The sequence below is a fragment of the Hoplias malabaricus genome, chromosome 2, assembly GCF_029633855.1.
Source record: "Hoplias malabaricus isolate fHopMal1 chromosome 2, fHopMal1.hap1, whole genome shotgun sequence".
NCBI lineage: Eukaryota > Metazoa > Chordata > Actinopteri > Characiformes > Erythrinidae > Hoplias > Hoplias malabaricus.
This window is the reverse complement of record NC_089801.1, coordinates 37975124-37994444: the sequence shown is the minus strand read 5'-3', so window position 1 is coordinate 37994444 and position 19321 is coordinate 37975124. Positions and strand designations below refer to the sequence as shown.

Sequence of the window (19321 nt, the reverse complement as noted above, 5' to 3'; positions counted from 1 at the left end):
GTTGCAATAGGGACACATGCAGTGTTTAATTTGATGTAAAAGAGTAAGAGAGAGCAGAGAGAAGGAAAAGGGGAGGGGGAGACATAGAGGGAGGATGAGAGGGTGGCACGCTTACGGAGTGTGACAGCATAGAGGGAGGGAGGGAGAGAGAGAGAGAGGAAGCACGCGTGCGAGCAGACGAAAGAGAAAGGAGGAGCCGAGCGGAGGGAGAGGAAAGGGGGAAGAAAAAGAGTGGAAGGAAGGTGTGAGCGTGCTCAGCAGTTCATCACACAGACACAGAGCAAGGGAGAGAAGGAGAGACGAAGGAAAAGAGAAGCGGTCCCCCTCGCTCTGCCACGGTCATGGCAACAGCATCCTCTCGCATCCGGACGTAACCGCGGCAACCCTGATGCTGCTGATGTTGCTGTAGCTTGCTCAGTGCTATGAGATTGAGAAGTGTGTGTCGTCTCCCTCATGTGAGGGAGGAGGGGTCAGATAGGTGCAGTGCTGCTGCTGCTGTGTGGGGTGTGTGTGCGGAGAGCCACAAGACAGGTGCAGCCATGCAGAGAGAAACGAAGGAGAGGAGATAAGAAAGAAGGAGCAAAAGGATAAAAAGAGAACGAGTTCATGAGCGACAATTAGGGTGATGGGGGTGAAGACATATGTATGTGTTTATATGCATGTGTGGAGAGGATTAGAACGTAACCTGTGTCGTTTGTCGGTCTCAAGCTGCAGGATCTCCTAAAGAGAAAAGAGGGAGCTAACGAGCGTGTGTGTGTGTGTGAGAGGGAGAGAGAAAGGGCAGGAGGCAAAGATACAGTATATAGTATGGTTACATTTTGCTAGCATTAGCTCTTTGTGGTTGTAGCAACGTTATTCAGACACACACACATACACCTGGGCCAATCGAGCCAGCGCTCACAGGTCAGAGGTCAGTGTGTTGACCCCAGCGTGGGTCGTAGCGGCGGTCTGCCGGCACGGAGACGCGCAACATTCGCAGCGAGCGAGAGAGAGACGGGAGGAGGGCCACCATGGGCGAGTGGACCATATTAGAGAGACTGCTGGAGGCTGCAGTCCAGCAGCACTCCACTATGATCGGCAGGTAAGAGACCAGTGTGTGTGAATACACACACGCACACACACCCAGGCTTTTATATATATATATATATATATATATATATATATACACCCATGCCACAATGGCAGATTTAGATGTTCAATTGTGTGTAATGGTGACGTAAAATATGGCTCCAAAGAGTAGCTGCATATGAGTCCAAATGCCAAGTGAAGGCTAGACATGTATAAATCCCCTCAGCACTGGAATAAAGAGAAGTGGAAGGGTTTTCTCAAGAGTGATGGAACATCATTCAATTCCTTAAAACTAATGATCCAAAATTCAGCACCTGGCCTCACCAAAACTCTCTTGGTTAAAACCATCAAATCCTCACAGAAATGGTCCAACATCAAGTGTGGAATCTCCTCAGAAGAGAGAGAAAAAAGAGGAATTAGCTCATAGTTAATGACTTCTGATTTCAGCACTGGCTGATGTGTCCTAACACTCAATCCTTAAATACACACCCACACACACAAATGCACACATTTCCATTTCTATATTATATTTAATATAGTGAAATACACATTCTCACTCTAAAGTGATGACATGTTTTAAGGTTAATGTTACGGTTATGGTCGGGCTTACGTTGAGGCTAATAGTGCTCATGGATTAGGTTAGGTACGTCTCCACAAAATGAAGGAAAGCTAATTAACAGTCCCTCAGAATGCACAAAACCAGATGTACTTGTGGTGTACTTATAGGAGAGTCTACTTTGTTTAAGTGTGTATGCTTATGTGCATGTAAGCTTCTGTGTTTGTGTGTGCATGAGAGACAGAGCAGATACAATGGCACACACTGTACATACAAATATATGGAGGTTTACAGTAAGTGGGTGTTGAGATAATTTATGAAGGCTGTGCAGTGGTGGTTCTGCAGCGTAAATGAATTTATTACGCACATACACTCTGGATATAGTCTGTGTGTATATGTACACCTAACACTGTAACGTGCTGCAGGAATGAGTGTGTGAGTGTCCATCATGCCCCTCCTGCCACCCCCACTCCCCCAATCTCTTCGCTCTGCTGGTCAGTTTAAGGCCCAGTTAATTATCAGTAATCAATAAACTGCACTACAAAGCAGGAGAAGCCTACAAAGAGAAAGAAAAGTGAGAGAGAAAGAAGAAACCAGAGAGAAAGAGAGGGGAGGTGGCAATGCAGCCTTTTTTAATAGGAGGATTGATTAAAAACGTATTGGTGACCCTCTCTCTCTCTCTCTCACTCTCACTCTCACTCTCACTCACATACACACACTGTAGTTGATGGTGTATTTTCATGAACTTCTAGTCTATGCTTGGAGTGTATGCAAATATTTCACTAGGAGAACATTTAACAGCAGAGGATGAAGAAAAAAAGCTTTTTCACAAGTGGTCTCCAGTTTGTGTGTGTGTGTGTGTGTGTGTGTGAGAGAGAGAGAGAGAGATTTTAACCAACCATCCCATTTAAAAAAGGATGCATTTCCACCTTCTCTCTCTTTCTCTCTCTCTCTCTCTCTCTCTCTCTCTCTCTCTCTTTCTCTCTCTCAGTTTGAGCTAGCTTCACTCTCTGTAGGCTCATTAGCCTGAACTCCAGGTATCAAAACCAAGGACATTGGGTGTCCTTTCCTTGTTTGTGTCTGTGTGTGTGAGCGCCCATGCCACAAACCCTTATGCATGTACTGCTTCATGTCTTTAGAAAGGAATACAAACAACATAATAATATAATAACCGTGTGGGTCTGTGAGAGAAGGAAAAATATTCTATGCTAATGTTATTTTCTATTTAGCGACATAGAATAACAACACACTAATGACAACATAATGACAGCGTAATGGTGCTGAATGCACACACAGGCAAACAGCAGAAGGCTAATCTACTAAAGACATCCCTGGACGATGAAAGCCTCCGAGGACATAGGCACAAAATGAATGTTCGTGATTAGCACAAATCAGCTCCGACATGTTTGTCGTCTGAGGTTTGCTTCTTGAGTTTTGCCTTGGGGCTGCGAGAAGTTGTGGAACTAACGGAGGCTCATGGAGAGGAATTAATATTGCCTCCAAAGTGTCATCTAAAGTCAGGTCTGATGAAGTTGCTTATGTTGTCTCTGACACTGTCTAGCGGACTGTTATCTATGTAAACACTCAGGAGTCAAAGCTAATAACAGTAACAGCAGTGCAGGGCCCTGTCCACGAGTATTAAGATATTTATAAATACTGGGCTTATTGTCTGCCTTTTGGCCTGCCCTCCACATGAAAATGGTGTTTTGAGGTTTTGTCATGTTTACAGCAAAACTGAGCTGTTCAAAAACGCTGACATCACACAATGTGTCTCTGGCTGAATCTCACTCTCATTCTCTATGGAGTGAATTAAATAAAGGTACAATGTATACATTCAGGTAGCATTAGATTTCAGGTTCCCACATATGAATACAAATAGATGATATTGTATTAGAAATATACACTATTAAGATGATATTCAGTAATTTCATGATTTGCGTAGCACACTACATAAGAAGTAAGGAGTGGTTTGGGATTACACCATTGTGTTTCTCTCATGCTAATGAGTGTTTTGATGTCTCTCTTTAAGAAGTACTATAGCCACTAATGGAACCATATTTCTATTCGTCTGGACAGAATACTTTCGAAAACAGGGAATGTCAGAGAAAATCTATCCACACCAGATCCACATATTACGTAAATAACATTGTTTATATGGCCCCTTAAGATGGGGTTGGGGGGGTGTTACGCAGGTACATCTGTAAACAGTTAGCTCTTGTCTGTGCTGGAAACAAGAAATGGGCAAGTGTAATAACTTGGGCCACTTTGTCCAGGGCCACTTAGTGATGGTCATGTTTTGACCAAAGTGTTTCCAAAACCCAGGGCTAGTGAGGTGTTTCCCGTGTGCAGTGGTCAGTATCGGCCATAAGTGGTCCAACAAAAGTCTTATACTCAGGTGTCTATAAGTCACACTGGAAGCCAATTTGAATAGCCCTGCCCCTGGGAGTCCCCAGCGAATGCCACCGTCAGCCTGCCTCTGGTAAGTGATTAACTTGTCTTTAAGGGCTGTTTTGAAGCAAAATGAAATAAATGAAGGCAGGGCTCTGACATTGGCACAGTGCTGCAGATATAAACAGGAGTGAGCTGATAGGTTTGCAAAGGGAGTTCCCGTGAAGCGTTTTCCAATCTTTCACTCTGCTTTTAATTTCTGAGGAAAGCCTTGATGTTCATTTGTTAGGCACTGAAGGCTGTGTGTGTGTGTGTGTGTGTGTGTGTGTGTGTGTGTGTTTGTGTTAGTGGTAATCTGTGTTTTCCTTTTGCCTCGTTCCTTTGAGCGATGATCAAACGTCTGAGGAGAGATAGTGGCAGAGCAGTGGAAGGAATAAATGAGTGAATGAAAGAAGAGATGAATAAAAGGCCTGCTATCGTTCATCAGCTACACACACACACACACACACACACTGTCTAGCAGCAGTGATCTTTAATAACACTGACACATACAGCTTCCATTCTTTAAGTGTGTGTGTGTGTGTGTGTGTGAGATGACAGGGCATGTAGATTGGCTGCCGTCTTCGTAAAGGCCTGGAAAATCAGTGAGATTTGTTTATTCTCCTCTGCCAGTAGAGACAGACTGAGCCTGTGTGTGGTCTCATTAAATTACTGCTGAAATCAAAGTCACATTAACCCCGCGATGATCAAAGTAGTTACTACCTTTTTGCTGTGTTATTGTAATTATAATTATAGTATTACATATTTAGTAACATTCACGTTTTGCATCGACAAGTTAAAGTAAGGCACAAATGATAACAGTCATTTGCGTTTACAGAAATGTAAAGGACATATTTCCTTTCCTTAAAAGGAACCTAATGAAAGTTCCTAATGAAATATCTGTGATCTGCTTTGGTTTAAACCCCACAAGTCTCCCAGAAGCATTCCCCCATCTAAACAGCCCTGTATAGAATGGAAGGATTTAGCACCTGTTCCTTTAAATGATAAGTTTTACTGTTAAACTGTTTTTGCTCAGTTCTCTTTGTCCTCCATTCTTATATCTGTTTGCTCCATTTAACCTCATTTTTGCCCTCTAATTTTCATAAATTTTCAATACATTCCTATAAAACACAACAAAAATGTATCATTAAATTCAGATAAATTCGATTTTCTGGGCGGCACGGTGGCACAGCAGGTTGTGTCCCAGTCACACTTCAGGGACCCAGTCACAGCTTCAGGGACCTGGAGGTTGTGGGTTCAAGTCCTGCTTTGGTGTGTTGTCCTCGTGTCCGCATGGGTTTCCTCCCACGCAAAACAAAAAAACACATTGGTAGGTGGATTGGCTACTCAAAAGTTTCCATAGGTTTGAGTGAATGTGTGAGTGTTTGTCACACTGTGAAGGACTGGCGCCCCCTCCAGGGTGTGTTCCCACCTTGCGCCCAGAGATTCTGGGTAGGCTCGGGACCCACCACGACCCTGAATTGGATAAGTGGTTGAATAAACGAATAAGATATTCCTCTTGAGGTTTACAAACACTGATGTGGTAGGAGTGGACAGTTCAGGATCTGTACTTTCCACTCATTATCCCATGCTTGGACTGAAAAATTGTTCTTAAGCCTTAGTTGGGTGGAATTAAATGTCTGTGGGGGGGTCTGGCAGTAATTTCCTCTTCAAAAGCACGCCCTCTGTGATTTTATCCCAGCTGGATCAGCCATGTCACTCTTTCTTTCCCATTCTTCCTTCTCTCTTCCCTTCTCCTGACAATACAGACTGAATTACCTACTGATCACTTAGCCTTGCCATGGAAAAAATCTGCTGCTACTAGCCATATTTGTCGTGAATCCACCAGAGACCATGAAAAATAAGCCAGCAAGCTTTATTTATTTATTTTTTTGGCCCATGCTGTGAATGCACTGTGATCATGTGATCATGTGATCCATTCTCTGATCCTAAAGTGATTTTAATGCTGTCTGGATGCGGCAGTTTAATCACTCAAGAAAATAATGGTAAATTGTAAAAATGTTTCATTACATATCTCCCCCTGAGGAACTCATCCAGTCTTAGGTGGGCCCTAGGATTGCTTTTGGAAACTTGTACTGTTGTTTACCCTTGTAAACAATGTCTCCTAAGCTCAGATCCACTTGTTGACTAGATTTTCTTCTGTAAGACAATGCTGGGAGGATCAGGGAATCCTGTGAAGCTCCAAACTCACTGGATGCTTGGAGGAGAACACCTACCACCAGTTTGAAGATTCTGTTACATTAGTGTGGGGAGAGGGATAAATAAGAGACAGTGCTGCTCATAATCCATGTGTGTGAACTTGGAATATTACAATATTTAATACAGATGAAGTATTCATCAATGTGTGTGAATCTGAATAGCTGTGTATAAGGTTTAGTCCATCAATAGCTGTACGCTGCTGAGTCACAACACTGTAATCTATACACTTCCTCCTGTTTGTGTGTGTGTGTGTGTGTGTGTGTGTGTGTGTGTGTGTGCCTGTGTGTTTTGGGGGGTGGGTTATATGAAAATGGGGAAGACAAATATGCATAAATATGTGGATCTGCTTATATGAGCATGTTTGCGCAGCAGTGTGTGTAAGCCAAATGCTTGCGTGTGTAAATTACAGTGTTTAATTAAGTGTGTGTGTGTAATATATTCATCCAAACAGCATGCATTTTGACCTAAGGGAGTGTATGCGTATGCTTGTGTGTGTGTGTGTGTGAGGGGCTGCTAGAAGCATTGTATCTGCTCAAAAATAGATGACCTATCTGTTCCTGCTAGTGTGTATTTTATGTGTATAATGTGTTATGTGTATGTGTGTGTATGTATACTCAGTCAGCAATGGGCATGTGAGTGAGGACTTGTCTGGCCACAGACACTTGCAGAGATCTGTAATAATTTCTACAGAACCTCACAGAAATAAAGAGGCTTTTCTCTCTCTCTCTCTCTCTCTGTGTGTATGTGTGTGAAGTCACTGAGTAAATTTAGAAACATCACACGACAGTCCCTGCACCATTCACAATTTACTCTCGCTAGCTCTCTCTTTCACACACACAAACACACACACACACACACACACACCTAGCAGATTAGTGGATGTTGAAGCTTATTCTAAAGATGAGAGTTAGGTCTACAGAAAAACTCCTGATTGGATTTTGGGGTCTGAGTGTGATGAAGTCTAAAACGAGCCAATGGGATCGCCCCATTCCAGTCTGTAATCTATTCCATGTCCAAAATCCCACAGTTATCCCTCTCTGTTCACCTAGGGCATAAATATTGGACAATGTAAAGTACTACGAATCAAATGTATTTAATGTAGCTAAGAAATGGAAGATATTAAATGCATAAATCATCCCATGTTCTGTTCAAACCAGACATGAACTCTAATACCACAGTGATTAATTTATTCATTCATTTATTCACATGTGTTATCTAAAAGCAAAGTAGAACAAATAAAATGGAGGCACAAAGGAAAAATAGGGATGCTTCTGGGAAAAAGAAAATATATAAATAAGCTCACTCTCGGTTGTTAAAGTGCCTGCTTTCTATTTGTTGCTCACCTGCCACCAACGCTTTGTTCCAAACAGCACCCTACTCCCTAAATAGTGCACTTAACAGATGAATAAAAACTACTACAGAACTACATCGACTACATAGGGTTAAGGAAGATACTTGACTTTCAGTGCTAGTGGTTTGGTGGCGTAATTAATAAAGACACACCAACACACAAATATAAACACTCACACTGTCAGGCACTCACGCAGACTCTGCTTTGAATAAACCCATAAGGTGAAAGCATGTTTTCAGCGAGGTGTGATTAGGTGAAAGAAAAATAACCTACTGAAAGACTTTAGCAAAGATACAAATTTTAGCAGTAGTCTAAAGCCTGGACTGTGTCCATACTCTAGTCCAGTTTTACTAGAACAATTTGTGAGGTGAGTGTGCGATGATGTAGGTGTGGTTTTTGCATGATGCTAATTTATTCATTTAATTTTGGTCACGTCTTGGCCGATTATATTTACTTTTTTTTGCTGAACTACAGTTTTCAATCAAACCAATCACCTCTCTGTGCTGAGTTTTCTGGAACTGATTGATTTCAGCTCACTCTGGTTCAGAAAAAAAGACGTGGATGATCAGTGAATGATGTGGATCTGGATTTAAGTGGACAGATATTGGCATGTGTGTGTGTGTGTGTGTGTGTGTGTGTGTGTGTGTAAGTGGACTAGAAAAGAGAGCGAGAGAGAGAAATGAGAAAAGACTGGCTCTATTCTGGAGTCATCCCTAAAGAGTTGGAGCCAATCAGGACAGAGAATCTGTGTCATAGCACACACACACACACAGGATACTATTAGAATAGAGATGATATACATTGAGTGAGAGAAAATGTGCAGATTGAGTGACAGTCTGATTTTTGTCTGCCAGATCCGCAGTGTGTCAAGGAGTTTTCCCTCCAGAAAGAGGATGAGTTTTCTTGCCTGTAGTTTACAACAGTTGTATGGAATTATCTCCAAATTTGGATCCAAATTTTCTTTTTTCTTTTTTTATTCATGTTAATTCATATTTTGAAATAACAAATACCTAGTAACCATAAATATTAGCATCAGAGTGTATCACTTGGTTCGTGTGTGTGTGTGTGTGAGAGACAGACACAGAGAGAGAGAGAGAGAGAGAGAGAGAGAGAGAGAGAGAGAGAGAGAGAGAGAAAGAGTGAGAGTAGAAGTGAGAATGTATGTGTGAGAGAGAAAAAGAGAGAGCGAGTAAGGACAGGGGTCTCCAGAGTGATGCTGGTCTGCAGAAAGAAAGCTCCGCCTCCCTGTCTGTCTGTCCTGTAACACACATGCTCAACAAGCCGTGGGTGTGTGTGATTGTATGTGCACTAACTGTAAATGCTGCAGGCGAACAGAGGCAAATGTAAATCAGAATAAAATGAAACAGGCCACGACTGAAACACCTGGATGGTCCAGTCACTACAGATATTATAGACATTACGGATCATTCAGAAGCTCTTAACTAAAGACTAAAGGCTGCTTTATATTTCTGTGCATACATGCGTTCATAAAAGTCTCATACAGCATCATTTATCATAACATGGTGGTGTGCACTAGGGGGCAGCATTCAAACCAGATCTTATAACCAAGCAATGAAGTAAAGTTTCCGCTCCTTTGTAAAGAATGAATGGAAACCAGAAAACAGAGTGTGTGACTGTGTGCAACCGTGCACAGGTGATTGTGTGTGTGTGTGTGTGTGTGTGTGTGTGAGAGAGAGAGAGAGAGAGAGAGAGAGAGAGAGAGTGAAACTGCATATGTGAGAGATTGGGTGGGTGTGTGAAACCATCCACGGGTATGAGTGACTGGGTGAGTATGTGAAACTGTCCACAGGTGTGTGTGTGAGTGACTGGGTGAATGTGTGAGTGACTGGGTGAATATGTGAAACTGTGTAAAGGTCTGAATGTGCGAGTGACTGGGTGAATGTGTGAAACTGTCCAAAGCTGTGGATGAGTGAGTGACTGTGAAATCGTCCACAGGTGTGAGTTACTAATTGAATGTGTGAAATCAAGTCTGTTTTTTTTGGCAGTCCTGATTTGAGCAGCTCTGAAGTCTGAATAACCAAAATTCTACATTAAGTCTGACATTTTCCAATTGTAGCTAGTTTCAAAACTGATTCAGATCTAATTTTAAATGTCATGTTTTTGTTTTATTTGGGAGCAGAGATTTTCACCTTTTGTCTCTCAACAAACTCACACCTTGTTACTATTAGAAGAAACAAATAAAGGAATGAAATTTAATTTGCCTGCAGTGTGAACACAGACTAGAAAATAGTCTTTGTTTGTGTTTCTTCAAAATTCAGTTTTTTTTCAGAAACAGTCTATTACACAAAAAATGAACTTTCTGTTGAGAAAATGAACTTAATTGTAAAACTACAATATATGGTGTGTGTGTGTGTGTGTGTGTGTGTGAGAGAGAGAGAGCGAGAGAGAGAGAGAGAGATTGACACAGAGAGTGAGAGAGAAAACACCCAAGGCACAGAAACTGCCTCAAATTTATTTTGAGAATCAGTCTACCATGACTTTACCCAGCTGCTCACACACACACATTCTGTCCAAACTAATGTGATGTCATATAGACACACACCAAGGGTCCATGGAAGAACAAATCCTCTTTTTTTAATTAACATTTGTAATTATTTTTTGCCATTGCCAGTTCCCCCGTTAGTTTTATATTCCCACAGTCACAGAGTGCTGCCAAGCTGCAAGGATAAACACAGCACATATGTCCTCCAGGACACCTGAACCTTTTGGAACACTGGAGTTCAACACACTTGCAGGAAAGCATATAACTACTTGGGGCTGTTCTGTGTTTCTCCAAACAAAAGCAAAGAGGTCTGTCACGAACTGGACAGCACACGACATACACACACACACATGCTAGATCAGGTGTTAGAATTTGTCTTTCTTTGTGTGTATGTGTGCGTTATATTTAAAATATGGGCTCTGAGTTTCCTACACACACACACACACACACACTTTTCACACTCTGTCGCTCTCTATCTGCTCACACTCCTCTAACACACTCTCTCCCTCCATCTGTCTGTCTCGCTCTCTCTCTCTCTTTCTGTTCGTCTCTGCTCATGTGTGTTCATGCAACTCTCTCTGTCTGTCTGTCTGTCTGTCTGTCTCTCTCTCTCTCTCTCTCTCTCTCTCTCTCTCCACTATTTCTTCTCCATCTGGTCTGAGGGTTGTCACTACAGACATATTAAAGAGATACTACAGTCTGTAGCGTCTCCTTAATATTTCTAATTCATCCTGTGGTCTTCAGAGATATAAAGGAGGAATTGTAATTTTATTAAAGGCACACTACGGAGATTAAAGAGGAACTACGGCAATGGTTAGGAGACACTACACAGATTCTAAGGAGACTAAAGAGATCAGGAGGATCAATAGATATATTAAGGAGAAACTGCAGAGGCGCTATAGTGATATTAATGAGACACTATATAGATATCAAGTAGGAACTATATAAATTATAAGGAGACTACATCAAGGAGGAACTACAGAGATATTAATGAGACACTACACTAGTTGAATAATGCTGTGGGACACTTTAATCATGCCTTGTTCTTTGTGTCTCTGTACAATGGAACTCATTATGCTATTGTTTTTATATGTCCTCACTTTGCACTATTCCTACAGAAAGTGCTTAGCAATGCAGCTAGCTTGCTAGCTGTTTACATTTGACTGTAAACCTATCCCATAATTCCTTCTTGGCATCATAGCTGCAGTACTGTGTACGGAGTGAAGTTTGTTGGCGAAAGCCTGCGGCTCAGCACAGTCCGAGAAAAGCCATGCTGTATCTGTCTCTGCCAATCTCTTGCTCTATCAATCTCTCTCCCTCTTTCACTCTCTCCATCTCTCACTCATCTATCGATCTTTCTGTCTCTCTCTCCTCTCAGAAGCCTTGCTTCAATCCTTTGCCCAATGGGCTTCGTTCCCCTCCCCTCTCTCTTTCTCTCTCAATCACTGTGGTCTTTCACCTCTCCTCTCTCACACTCACTCCCTCTCTCACTCCACCCTCCCTCAGTGTGCCCTTGCTCTCTCCATTCAATCATTCCATCTTCCCCATTCTCTCTATTTCTTTCTCCTTCCCCACCACTGCTCACAATTGCGCTGTCTCTCTTTCTTTCCTTCCTTGCCAACCCAATGTTTCATTAATCATCTCTCTCTCTCTCTCTCCACTACATAATGCTGAGTGCTTCACTATGTGGTTGCTGTGGTAATGGCGGCAGTGGAGAGTGGGGGGAGGGGTACAGCTAATTTAAAGACACACCAGGGGCTTTCACCGCTAACACAAAGCCGCGTCACTAACCTCCTCTCTATAGCCTCTGCAGCACTGCGCTAATGCTAGCATATCTGTCACTCCGCTTACTCCCCTATAGCTTCCTCTGTGCAGTGTTCTGCTAACCAAGCATCTGTTTAGCCACACAGCGTGCCACTAATGTTAGCATATGTTGTTTACATCATTAGCGCCTCTATGACCTGCTGCCTTATACAGCTTAATATGGCCCTCATAGCACTCATCAACACACTCACACATCTGTAAACTGCGCATACATATTTGTATCTTGGCCATTCTCCTTTAGCCCTGGTAGCACTAGGCTAATGTCATTTACAGCTTCTGTGACCTCTAATGTGTGTCAGTATGCTGCATGATACAAAATGATAAGATAAAAATGCTGACATTAAAAAAACAAACAAAAAAAAAAACATTGGGATAATTTATCCAGTGCCAATCTATTAGATTCTAGCGTAGCTTGGGAAAAAGGCAAGTATTTGTTGACACTTTCTCAACTACATTACTTCTGAATGAAAAGGTATTACTTTAAGGGTAATTTCACAGCATCTCATCTTATGAAAAGGCTAGATATTTGAAAATTGCTCTACAAATAACTAAGTTTTGGTATTGAGGTTTGATGAAGTTCTGGATCACAAAACATTGCTTCATCTCTATAATTTCAAAGAACTCATAGACCCAGTGCTGGGGGGTGTTATAACACCTTAGACTATACTTGGCATTGAACATGGAGAATTTAGGCTCATCTCAGCAACTCCAGAATGCCCCATTTTATTCAATGTTTTCTGTGGTGATTATGATGAATATTCTTTTCCAAAAGGGCTGCACCTTAGATTAAGTCATTATAAGGAGTGTCCCCAAACATTTGGACATATGGTGTGTGCTGGTTTTCCTAACAGTTTTTTTTTTTTAGATTGTGTGTATATATATGAAGTAATTAGTGTTTAAAAAAATTATTTCATTAATATGCATAGTGAATAATTTTATTTGTATTTGAGCAAATAATCACTACAAATTAACATTACCCCTACAAAAGAAGGAATTCTCTTTGTTATGGGACGACTCAATCCTTTCTATTAGAGAATGTCTGACCTCACTCAGCTTACGTGTTTGACCCCAACCACTTTCCATACAATTTATCAGTAAACACTCAGCAACACACACACACATACACACACACAAAAACTGAATGCTCCACTCTCCTGGATTAAAAATGCCCTCACACACTTTCACCATAAATCCAGAGTAAACAGGACCTGGAATTTTATATATAACACAGTACACACACTGCAAGAATCAGTGTTTGGAGGTTATGAGAGACATAGTGAGAGAGATTAGAGTTGTACATGTCCTTTCCTCAGGTTTTCAGTGTGCTTCTGAACATGAATGATGATGCTGATGCAGATACCACACACACACACAAACACACATGCACGCACAAGTTCTCATACAGTGGAGAAGGTGTAATGACAGTATAACACCTGAACCCCACATGAGGGAGGCTGCTTTTTAGAGCGAAACATCTCTAACACCCCAACACAAACACACACACAGACATAAGTTTGTAGGCCTAAAATCACTGGAAATATCCGACATGAACCCTTAAGCAAATAAAAACACATTATAGGGTTAAAGATTTGTTTTATTTAAAACAACATATTGTTTCTTTACATTTTATTAACCAAAACACTGTAATAAGTGTAAGTAAATGTCACACACGCACACACACACACACACATACACCTTCAGCTGTCTTTGTTCATTTGTGCTGCAGTCAGGGTACATATGGTTTCTCTCCCTCTCTCTTACTGTCTTCCTCTATGTCTCTCTATTTCTCCCTCTCTCTTACTGTCTCCCTCTCTCTCTCTCTCTCTCTCTCTCTCACTCACACACACACACTTAAGCTGAATGTGTCCTTCGTTCATCACTGTAATAACCTTGCTGTAGCACCAACAATGACGTCATCCATATCAGGCAGGTCACACACACACACACACACACACACACACAGACACATACGCACACACGTACACAGTGTTGTAATGGCCCTGTTATAGCGTGGCCTACTTTTCAAAAGGCACTGGACACACACACACACACACACACACATACACAGAATAAGAATTACAATGACTTTCTCAAGGCTGAGGAAAAAAAAGAAGACGACATTTTGTGAATGAACAGTGAATGTCTGGCCCATGTGTAAACAGTCCAGGTGATTTTTCAGTCATGTGAGTTGCTATTAAATTAGAGGCAAAATGCAACCAACCCCTGAGATTGAACTGGATGCAAGGAATTTATTACTGAAATTACTCTGAAAGAAAATGAATGTCTTCTAAAATGTCTTCAAATGTCTTTTTCAAAACTTGACCCAACTTGGTCTAAAGGCAGAATGGAAAAGTACTACTATTTAAGTACCCACAGAGTAGTTTGCCTATTATTAAACTGCATTTATAAAATAAACAATGCATGGAAATTGATTGTATCCACAACCAAAAACAATAAATAATGAAAGTTTCATTGTTCCTGGTCAGGATCCTGCTGACAGTGGTGGTAATTTTCCGGATCCTGATTGTGGGCATCGTGGGAGAGAAGGTGTATGAGGATGAGCAGATAATGTTTATATGTAACACTCTGCAGCCCGGCTGCAACCAGGCCTGCTATGACAAGGCCTTCCCCATCTCGCACATACGTTATTGGGTGTTCCAGATCATCCTGGTGTGCACTCCTAGCCTGTGTTTCATCACATACTCCGTGCACCAGTCGGCCAAGCAGAAGGATCGGCAGTACACCCTCCTCCATGGACCCTACATCGATCATGGCCACGGCCCCAGCCGCAAGCTCCGAAACCTTAATGGCATCCTGGTGCACCCGGACCCCAAGGATGAACATGAGTGCCTGGAGACCAAAGAGATCCCTAATGCTCCCCGTGGTCTCACGCATGCCTCCACCAAGGGCACCAAGATCCGGCGGCAGGACGGCATCTCACGCTTCTACATCATCCAGGTTCTGCTAATTTCTGTTGTTTCCCTTGTTTTGTTGTTATTTACTGCACTTCCATTTTTTGGGTCTGTTCTCTGGTTTTCTGCTGTTTGCCTTTTTCCTTTTGCTTTGTTGTTGTTATTTACAGTGCATCATTGTTTGCCTCTGGTGAATAGTTAGAAACGTAAGATTGCTCTGTTAAGTGAGATAATCTTGAGACTCAATCCAGGAGCAAGACAGCTGAGAGACATTACTCTTGGTTCTACCATTTTGGGCTTATCTGTTGTCTTGTTAACCTCTTTCCTTTTTTGTTTGCGTTGGTTTCTTTGTATTCCTTTTGTTGTTGTTATTTACTGGACTCCATTGTTGACCTCCTCTTGTTTGCTTACATTTAATTTTAATTGTTATGGATATAAATAACCTTTCATAAATATATGCTGCTCAAAATATTTTAAATATTAATATGGAAAAAAGTAGCTAAATATTGACGGGTATATTTAACAGTGTAACCACAAATAAACTATAAAATAAAATAATAAATTTATATAATTACATAAAAAAATAATAAAAAGGTATAAAAGTGTTTATAATTTCCATAGAAACCTGTTTATTGCATGGTTATTAATTAGGTTGTTGACACCTTAAAAATCATTAGATAGAATGGGCAACATTTTCCTCTTTTTTGTCTAATATTGAATGTGTCATATGTCAGAATAAAGAATAAGTTAAGACCTAAGAATGTGAGTTTAGTCATATCACCTGTTTAGGTAAAGCACATTATCATTAATATATAAAAAGATACCCCGTTGTTGATTAATTTATTAAACATGGGGGTTAAATGGCTAAACATATTAATAAATAAGTGATAAAGCTAACAAGCTTAATGGCAATTGATGAGGAGTAGAAAGTAAAGTTAGTGTTTGGCAAGATCAGAGGTTCAACAGTGTAGATGGTAGTGGGTTCATTATTGTTATTGTCGACCTTTCTTTTTATGTGTTATAACTGATTATTAATGTGTTTTAATGTATTAATACTACATATTTAATAACCATTAATAAACAATTCTTTAGAAGAGATAAAGTGTTTTATATATATATGTATAAAATATATTGAAAGAAATGCATTAAAAATTGATACTCCCAAAGTTAATACAATATTAAAATGATTAAAAATACCCTAGAGGAATAATAGAAATGTTTTTGTTCTCTATTGTTCTGTTATTTGTTTATTGTTGTTATTCACAGTTATCGTTTGCCTCTTTTTCAGGTGGTGTTCAGAAACGCATTGGAGATTGGTTTCCTGGCTGGTCAGTACTTCCTTTACGGTTTCAACGTGCCGGCCATGTTTGAGTGTGACCGATACCCGTGTGTGAAGGAGGTGGAGTGTTATGTGTCACGACCCACGGAGAAGACAGTGTTCCTAGTGTTCATGTTTGCGGTCAGCGGGATCTGCGTGGTGCTAAACCTGGCTGAGCTGAACCACCTCGGCTGGAGGAAGATCAAGACGGCCATCCGCGGAGTCCAGGCACGGCGCAAGTCCGTGTGCGAGGTCCGGAAGAAGGACCTGTTGCACCTGTCATCATTGCCCAACCTCGGCCGCACCCAGTCCAGTGAGTCCGCCTACGTCTGACGGCGCCTAGGGGAGGGGCTTCGGAGGGGGTGGGCGTGGCTTACGGGGCAAAAGCCACGCTCCGTGGTTGTGACTTGATTCTGCAAAGTTCTGCACACGGGCCGGACACTGGGGAGACTAGAGAGAAAGATGGGGAATGAGAGAACAAAAAAAGAGAGAACATAAAGAAACAAGGAACAAAAGAATTGGGAAACTAGACAAAGAGAAATATAGACATGATGGGAGAAAACAGATGGAGAAGGAACTGGAAAAAAGGAATGAAGTATGAATGTAATTTAGGGAAGGATAGGATGAGAGGAAGGGAGGGAAGTGAAAGAGGAGAACTAAAATGAGAGGTGAACAGCAAAGAAGAAAGGGTGGAAGGTGTTCAGAGAAATATGATGGAAACAGAAAGCAAAAAATGGAGGGAAAAGAAAAAAGAGAGACGCTGGAACTTACAGAGTGCAAAAGAAAGTAATAGACATTTTGAGTCTGTGAAAGCCTGGTGTTCATCACTGTCAGGAGACAAAAGACACAGACTCAAAGGGACAGACTCTCGACCCTGGAAACACAGCCGCATGCATAGAGGACACACACATGAGCACCTGAACACACACTGGTCTCCCCATGGCCCAGTGTCCGGTCTTCACAAAGAAGGACGAGAGAGACTGATTTCAAATGACTGACACCACTGAGGAGAGAGAGAGAGAGAGAGAGAGACATGGGAGCTCTGGAGCCTTTTTGAAGATCGATAATTTTTACATATTGTCTCCGTAGGCCCCTCCCACAAACATAGCTACTGTTGCTAGGATAGTCAAGCTTACCAGAATACCTGCCAAAATGATTTCAGAGATGAGAAATCATAGTTCATAAGGCTTATAGTTGCTATGCATTCCAGGCATTCAGCAGTGAGCGTAGCATTTCAACTGGAAATTCAACACTATGTAGTGAATCTAAAGGCTCATTCATGCTTCCTTTATGTGTGAAAATGAAGATGACCAACATAGTGAGGGTGGACGAGTTGTTGGTCTGTGAGACTGTAAAATACCTAAGGCATGTGGATGATGGAGAATTCTGTTCACTCATATCACCAATGAGAATAACTGACCATGAATGACTTGTCTAGTGCTTTCAGATGTTGCATAACCTGCTCCATCTGGTGGTCCCCCACATTAACAGGGGGACTCGGGGTCCAGTCCAGATCTAGATCCAGATTCAACATACAACATTAATGAGCTTAAGCCTGAAGAGGACCAGGGTAAAGCTTGTCTAACCTAGCAACAGTAGCTATGAAAGCATGCATTTTGGGGCAGAGCCTGGAGAAAAACATTGAAGGAATTCCAACTGTCTCTTTTCCACGTCTGCTCCATCTCTCTCGTTTCATTCTTTGTAACTTTCTCTATCTCTCTGTCTATCTATCTCGATCTCTCTTACGCTGTGGTTGTGCTACAGCATTTTTAAATAATGATAGCATTGAGTTCTAAAACAGAAAAATGGATGAAGAAGTAGAAAGAAGAAGAAGAAAATGAAGAAGAAGAAGCAAACTGACCCTCTGAAAAAGCCCCTCCCCCCTTTTTTACGGCAGCAGGGCAATAATACCTCCCCACTGGAAACATAAAGATAAACATACACATATTTAAAGAACACAAATGTAAACAGGTGTTAGTATTCACGTCCGCTATTGGTCACTTCACTCTGAGCTCAGCACCGCTGCCTGGTTACCACTGTACATAGTTTAGCGTTTATCTAAAGAATTGCTAGCTTTGACATTAAAAAAATTAAGCAAACAAAAAGAGAACATTATGATATAAACATTAAGATGAAAACAGTGTCCTTTTATTATCATTGTTTTCTCAGAAGCGAACTGTGTATTACAAAACAAAGGACGGGACTATTGATCTTTTTCTACTACGGACTTCACACGTAGCCTAAAGAAGACAATTATTAATTATAATCATAATGATAATATTAATGATTTAATAAAATGCGGCATGTTGTTAATGCATTTTTAGAATTGCTAGTCTACGTCCTGGGCTGTATTTCTATTTTAAACAAGGGATGATTTCTTCTTTTTGCACCCTGTTAATGTGCCGATATTTACTCTGAAGCATGCAGAAAAAGATAGCACCATGCAACAAGGCATTATGGGATCTCTGTGGAAAAATAATGGCTCCAGTATTGCAGCAATAATATATATATATATATATATATATATATATATATATATATATATATATACGTTTAAGAATATATTAATGAATATATGTGAAAAAATAAAGATAAGTATAAAAAAGTAAATACAAGTGGGACAAGTTGTGTGTGTGTGTGTTGGGGGTAGGAGGGGGGTACTCCCCTATCTTACATGTCCTGTGTTTTCAGGGCGACACAAACAGAGAGAGATATAAGAGTACACAGGACTTGGAAGGACAATAGTGGAGAGTGTGTGTGTGTGTTGCTCTGACCCAGTTAAAGAAGCAGTACCAGCCTAAATAGGTCGACACTCCTGAGCCCAATACTCAAGACTTCCATTCAGTTCTCATGAATTAAAGCCTAAGAATTAAGCCCAAGTACAGCCCAGTTTTTGATAACTTGAGGCCTGAGCAAAAATCTGACCACAATATTTTCTTAAAATCCTTTCACATAGACAATAATTTTAGGTGGAATTGTAATCATTTTTGAAATATTAATACACTGGCACATAATGTTCAGTAAATACAGCTGTTGTGGGCAGAGGTCAAGCTGTCCTATTTTTCAGTGCCTATGGCCATGTCATTACACATTTTGGCCACTAAAACTGCAAAGGCTTCGGCTTGAGTGGCCTATGGCATTT

The 19321-nt window shown here is 41.1% G+C and overlaps 1 protein-coding gene across 1 annotated transcript; it reads left to right on the top strand.

Moving 5' to 3' along the window:
• The first annotated feature begins 212 nt into the window (after nucleotides 1-212).
• gjd1a (gap junction protein delta 1a) lies at nucleotides 213-18672 on the top strand. Its single transcript, XM_066659149.1, has 3 exons — nucleotides 213-1081; nucleotides 14436-14907; nucleotides 16150-18672. Exons 1-3 carry the CDS (start codon nucleotides 1011-1013, stop codon nucleotides 16510-16512), a joined length of 906 nt encoding a protein of 301 aa, XP_066515246.1. The 5' UTR covers nucleotides 213-1010; the 3' UTR covers nucleotides 16513-18672.
• Nucleotides 18673-19321: the final 649 nt, after the last annotated feature.

What these genes read in the sequence shown, in the direction of transcription:
- gjd1a (XM_066659149.1), top strand. Translation starts at nt 1,011, where the DNA reads ATGGGCGAGTGGACCATATTAGAGAGACTGCTGGAGGCTGCAGTCCAG. An exon ending in CACTCCACTATGATCGGCAG is followed by an intron (nt 1,082 to 14,435) that starts GTAAGAGACCAG and finishes GTTCCTGGTCAG; the next exon opens with GATCCTGCTGACAGTGGTGG. An exon ending in CACGCTTCTACATCATCCAG is followed by an intron (nt 14,908 to 16,149) that starts GTTCTGCTAATT and finishes CCTCTTTTTCAG; the next exon opens with GTGGTGTTCAGAAACGCATT.